General features: G+C 39.7%; 1 protein-coding gene across 8 annotated transcripts in view; it reads left to right on the plus strand.

Annotated features, from left to right (window-relative positions):
* The window catches only part of DOCK8 (dedicator of cytokinesis 8), a 110,559-nt gene extending 106,583 nt beyond the window's left edge, over window positions 1-3,976 (plus strand). For 7 of the 8 annotated variants that reach the window (XM_077344875.1, XM_077344876.1, XM_077344870.1 and 4 more), the window contains one exon: window positions 1,544-3,976. In XM_077344875.1, the coding sequence (XP_077200990.1) occupies window positions 1,544-1,604 (61 nt within the window). In that variant the 3' untranslated portion in view covers window positions 1,605-3,976. The remainder of the gene's footprint in view (window positions 1-1,543) is intronic. The other variant, XM_077344874.1, reaches the window with a different exon arrangement.
* Window positions 3,977-6,189: the final 2,213 nt, after the last annotated feature.

A 6,189-nucleotide genomic window follows, 5' to 3' on the forward strand; every position in this document is an offset into this window, starting at 1 on the left:
CATTATCTAAGACTTCATTGGGTTTACTTTCAGATCTTTAAAGAGGTGAATACTCGGTTACGTCCACTCTGGTTTAAATCCATTAGGTCAAATTTTGTGCTAAAAAAAAAGAAGGCTTTATGAAAGCCATGCTATTCCCTGCTACAGGGTAAAAGTGGTAATTAATTCATTTCTCCTGCAACCTCTTTGATATCAGAAGGCCTGTGAGTGGGGAGTTGGAAGGGTGTTGTCACACCATGGGGTGGTTGTAATCGGGGTTTTTAATATTTATGACTGGGATTTTAATTACTGTTTTATGGGGATTTTGGATGGATGGATGGATGAATGAGCAGACATGGAATCCAAGCTGCTATACTGTGAATCACAAGATATATTGTTCATTCTTTTTAAATTAAACATACTCTTTATTGTTCCAAGTTAGGGAAAGAAAAGTGCCTTGAGCTTTGTGGAAAATACAGAAAGACAGATTTTCATTTCAACTTTAAAGTTCTGTAAGCACTTTATTACACCACTGAGCCAGTTGACATTGAATATTTAATATTTTAATGTTTATTTGCTCAAGATGTAATCTACAATGCTATCTACATTCATATTAAACATGCAGTCATATAACAATTGTATTATATATAGTAAATAATATATATAGGCTTTTCTTCCCTGACACAACATGGGACCTGGGTCAAAGAAAAACTTAAGGTTCTTTTCCTTGGTTAATTCTTCAATACATAGTTTCCCTATTATTGTAATACAACTTATTATTTAACTAGCAAGAAAGCCCATTGCAAGCAGGAATAGAATGGGCGCTAGGATCCAGGGGACACTGGGAGGTGCAGATCTCTCACTGTGTCTCTCCCTGTCACTGCTGCATGTCTCGGCGTGCGTCGCAGCAGGAGGCACAGCAGGTAATCAGGGCTGGTTTCTAGGAGGGAAGGAGGGCTGGTGTGCAGTTTGGGGCAGCTCTCTCTGTCTCTTTCTCTCCCTCCATCACAGCAGGGGGTGGCTCTCTCTGTGTCTCTGTCAGCAGCTTGGGGCAGCTCTCTCTGTGTCTCTCTCTGCCTCCTTCGCAGCAGGAGCGATAGGAGGGAATGAGGGCTCATGTTCAATCTGGCAGGGCTCTGTGCATCTCTCTCTGTCTCTGGGGTGTCTGAGATTAATGTGGCTAGTATCCAGGGAGGGAGGGCGGGAGCTGTAGGGGCAGGGCCAACCCTGATTGGCCCTATTCCAACTCGGACAGCCGGACATGTTCCACCCCCAAGGCTGTTTCACAAATATATAGATAGAGGAACCATGGATAAGGATAATAAATAAGCAACTTTGTATTGAAAAATTAACCAAGGAAAAAAACCTCATGTTTTTCTTAGACCCAGGTCCCATGTTGTGTCAGGTAAGAAAAGCCAATTCTTTTAAATCTCCCACTCTCACAAAAAAACAACCACTACTGTAATAACACAAAGATTCAACAATTTGTATTAAATTATATTCTTCTGAAGCAAATTCAATCCTTTCTATTCTCATATTTCCTGTTCTTTATTTTTCATTTCAGGGGTTCTTTCCGTAGCTCTAGTTTTAGGAAATATGAAAATCTGCCTCCACAGAATACTTAAGTGGCCCCATAAAAGTCAACTAAACTGTTGCAGTGGATCCAGTACAAATTTGTCAAGACAAAACTTTCCTCAGAATTCCACGTGACAACTCCCTTTACAAGATTCAAGGAAGAGCTGTGCTGACTCACCTGGTGCAGTTTTTGCTGCCTTGAGGGATGCACAGCAAAGGAGGACTTGCTGTGTGGGCTGGGAACACCTGACCGTGGCGGCAGCAGGGGAAATGGCAGAATGGTGCGCGAAGGTGCACAAGGAGAGGGGTGGGGGCAGAGCATTCAACTTTATAAAGGAGCACTCTGCAGAATGCTGCCTCTACTTAGCTGATCCATTGAGGCAAAACCCACCCTCCCTCCCTTGTTTTGAATTAATGTTAATGTATAGTTTAAAGTAAGTTTATATACTGCTACATATTTTCACAGTTAGCAGACGTAAGCACGGGGAGCATTGTTTTTTTGGAATGGCCAAGCTTGCGCACTGGCCTTCCCAAAGCATGGGGGGGCATCAGGTGAGAGGGCCATAAGGTGGCTCACATTTCCAGGGGGTAAGGAATGCAGCAGAGGCTGATGCCCAGTAGGATCTACTAATAACCTCCTCCCAGAATAGCAAGTGTTCCAGGGCCCTGCATTTTTGGCAGGCTTGCTGGGGAAACTGGGCCGGGGTCTTGCTATTGCGGTTGGATGGCTACAAAGGGAGGCAGTTCCACTCTCCATGCTAACCTGTGCTCAGTTATGAATAAAGCTGTGGCCTTATTCTTGCCAAATACGTTGTGTCCAAGTCCTTATTACAGCGTGATTAATGTCCCCCTGCAAAAGCAAATATCAGAAAAATATTATTTGGATAAGGAAAATATGTCACATATTTACATGTTTGTATAATCCTGAAACCTCTACTGTCAAACTTTGATCATATACATTTCATGGAAGCATTCCTGAATTAATCTGAAGACCTGCTCAAAGCTACATGTGCACATTCTCCAAGCCACATATATGAAAATCTAGACATGATCCAGACAAAGTTCAGCAACTCTATGGCACAGCTAAGAACATGTGTAACTCTGTCTTAAATAAGATAGCTTGAATACTTACAATGAGTGTTTTTGTTTTTATTACTATTTTAAAATAGCAATATCTTTTCCTGATTTTTACTTCTTATAATATGGGGTTATTTCCTGATATCTTGACTTGCATTTTTGTTACTTTATTTATTTTATTCAGGATGATAGGTGATGACAGTGATATTCAATATGCATACCTGTAAATATAGCCATACTTAGAAAGGGGAACTGTCCAAGTTGGGAGGGGGTTAAGAGGCAAGTGGAAATTTAAGCCCTTTCCTATATTAATACAAAAGACTAATTTTATTTCCTGCATTGCTGTTAAATATATAGGAAATAAATTGTATATTTAAAAGCAGAAAAGTTGAAGAGTTAAAGACAAAAGAGAACAAAACTAGTCTATCAGTGCAGACTATCATTCTTGATTTCCTTTTACATGCTTATCTGTATTTTGAATTGTTATGTTTCTACTCATCTAACCATTGCACTTTGTTTTTAATGTCAAATGGCAATTCAGTCATACTAATAAAGTCTCTTAATGACTTCAACCATTCACATGATTGAAGACAAGAGTTTTTCATCCAGTACAGATCAAACACTAAATTAGCATCCATTATTGCATTTAATACAAGTTTGTGAAATTTTAGGGCACTGTTGCCACATAATTTGGTAAGACTTTCAAAAATGCAAGAGATTTCTGCTTCTCTCCCCAAAGAAATAGTTTTAATAACCATTGTCCAGTACTTGCAAACACAATTACAAATTTTCACCACATATGAAAAAGAAGCATTCTTCTCACTGCAACACCAACCATTACTATTAATCTGATATATTTTTGCAAACCAGCTAGGGAAAAGATCCCCTTGATTACCTTATTATTATTTTTGTAGAGTTTCTGTTAGCCAGAGTGATAGGAAAAAGTGCTACCCATTAGAGTCAGTCTAATACTGTAAGTCCTCAGAATATCTTATCATAAAATTGTTCTGTGATTTGCAAGAAAAATCTAGTAAAATGAAATAGATAAGATCTATACTGTACAGAACATATTTAATTTGCAGTTAAATCTCTTCTGTTTTTTCCAAACCCTGTGCTTCAAAAAATGGAATTACAAGTGCAATTACATGTACATAGTGGCAATTACTTTGAGGTACAGTACAATGTTAATGGTGTGTAGCATCATAATGCTTGTCTGTATTATGTTGTCATTCTCTCCCAGTGTGCTATCATGTGTATACATGTTGTTAATGAGTGATGCTACCATATTTCAGTGCCAGGCAAAGAATCCTGAATACAGATGGATGCAGTATACCACCAGGAAGGGCTTTTTGTATAAATCACAGCGCTGTTTATGTAGTTTAAATATTGGGTGTTCTCCACCAATTCTAATAAATAGCTCTGTTAAATGTAGATTGATTAAGTAGTTTCAAAGAGATCAAATACTTAGTTCTTCATCACACCTTTCCAGATCCTCTCCTAGCAGACTTTCCAGACATTATGGCAGTTTATAGACTAGTGTCCCAACACTTAAAGTATTCAGTAGGAAATATTGTTACCCAAATTAGTTATTGGACTGGGGATTTTAGCTACTGAGAGGAATAGCAATGGGATCTCCACCAGTGTGTGTTGTTGTTAGGTGCAAAGTCGTGTCCAGCCCATCGCGACCCCATGGACAATGATCCTCCAGGCCTTCCTGTCCTCTACCATTCCCCGGAGTCTGTTTAAGTTTCCACCTACTGCTTCAGTGACTCCATCCAGCCACCTCATTTTCTGTTGTCCCCTTCTTTTGCCCTCAATAGCTCCCAGCATTAGGCTCTTCTCCAGGGAGTCCTTCCTTCTCATGAGGTGGCCAAAGTATATCCACCAGTGTATACCAGGGTTATTAAAAACCAGGGTTATTAAAAACTCTCAAATTAACTAGACTTTTTATTTAAGAAGAAACTTGAGGTATCTTATAAATCTGAGCACCAAAACAAATGAAACATAATTTGAACTAAGGAAAGCATGATTGATTGGGAATAAAAGAGGGAATAGAAAGGAATTATAGCTACCATCACAAAGTGTAGATGGAGAAGGGCAGCAGATCCAATGTAATGTCTGATGATATAGCCAATACATCACCCTGACTTTCATTGGGTGGCTGCTGTTGAACAGTAGCAAGCAGCCAGTGCTGGGTTAGATACATGGCAACAAGTCGCCCAGTTTATTTATTTGTTTGTTTGTTTGTTTATTATACTTATATACCGCCCTCCCCGGAGGCTCAGAGCGGTTTACATAAGAACAAGGAACAATACATAAAACGGTCTATAAAAACATGTGAATAACCTTATAATAATAACTAATAGTTGTAACCAGATAACAATGTAATAGTACAAACAGGTCCAGCCAAATGCCTAGCAGACATGCAAATAAACCATGAAAATGGTTGGCATGTTTATTGAGAAAAGAAAGTGCTATGGAAAGTACAAGAAAGTGATATGGTACAGATAATGTAGCTATCAAAAAAGCATCTTATAAGTATTACTAGCTTCATAGCCCATTCCTAAGAATGGGCCTTGAAAGGGTCCCCTCTCCTGGCCCCTGGCCAGGCTGCTTAAGGTGGCTTTGGGCCGCAGCTCGCAGCCAGATCAAGTGGGATGGGTGGGGACTGACCAGGGCTGGAACACAGCTCTTAGCAGGCAGTCAGCAGGTCAAGAGGCCCTCGTTATCAGGCCCTCCACCACGACCCTTTGCCCAGGGCCCTCTCCCCAGGGCCCTCTCCCCTTACCTGATGCTGGCTCCAGGCACTGAGACGTGTCTGAGAGCAAAGAGGCTAGAGTCCAGGGAGGGAGGGCGGGAGCTGCAGGGCCAGGGCCAAAGCTGGCTGCACCCTGATTAGCCCTATTCCAACTTGGACAGCTGACACGTTCCACCCCCCAGGCTGTTTCACAAATATATAGAGGAACAACAATGGATAAGGATTGTAATCTATATAAATGTATCATTGGCAAAAATAGAAAAATATCTTAGGAAATAAAATTTACATAATATTACAGAAGAACAAAGAAGGATTGAGATCGTCCTATAATAAGGAACGTGTTGGAAGCTATAAAGAGAATTAAACCATTGAAAGTGCATGGATCAGATGACTTGCCAATTTTATTATGTTTAAAAGATGAATTTTTACAACTATTACATATTACAATGATCATTATTCTACAGGATAGAGGATGCCAGAGACTTGAAAAGAGGCCATTATAATGGTAATTCCTAAAGAGGGGCAATATTATAATCTGACAAATTATAAATCACTCATTATTGAATAATGATTATAAATTGGTGTATGCATTTGATTTAGCCAAGCCAAAAAACATACCAGACAATACCCTTACAGGTATTTTTCAGAATTTTCTAACACAAATACAAATTATAGAATCTGTTTTGAATACTGGTATCGTTGACCTGAACAAAAGCCAATTTTATTCTGAAGTTATATCAGCTGGGGTGATGGGAGCTTTCAGTCCCCCAGTGCCCCAACTGAACATCAGAAAGAAAAGA

The sequence above is a fragment of the Paroedura picta genome, chromosome 7 (assembly GCF_049243985.1).
Source record: "Paroedura picta isolate Pp20150507F chromosome 7, Ppicta_v3.0, whole genome shotgun sequence".
Lineage (NCBI taxonomy): Eukaryota > Metazoa > Chordata > Lepidosauria > Squamata > Gekkonidae > Paroedura > Paroedura picta.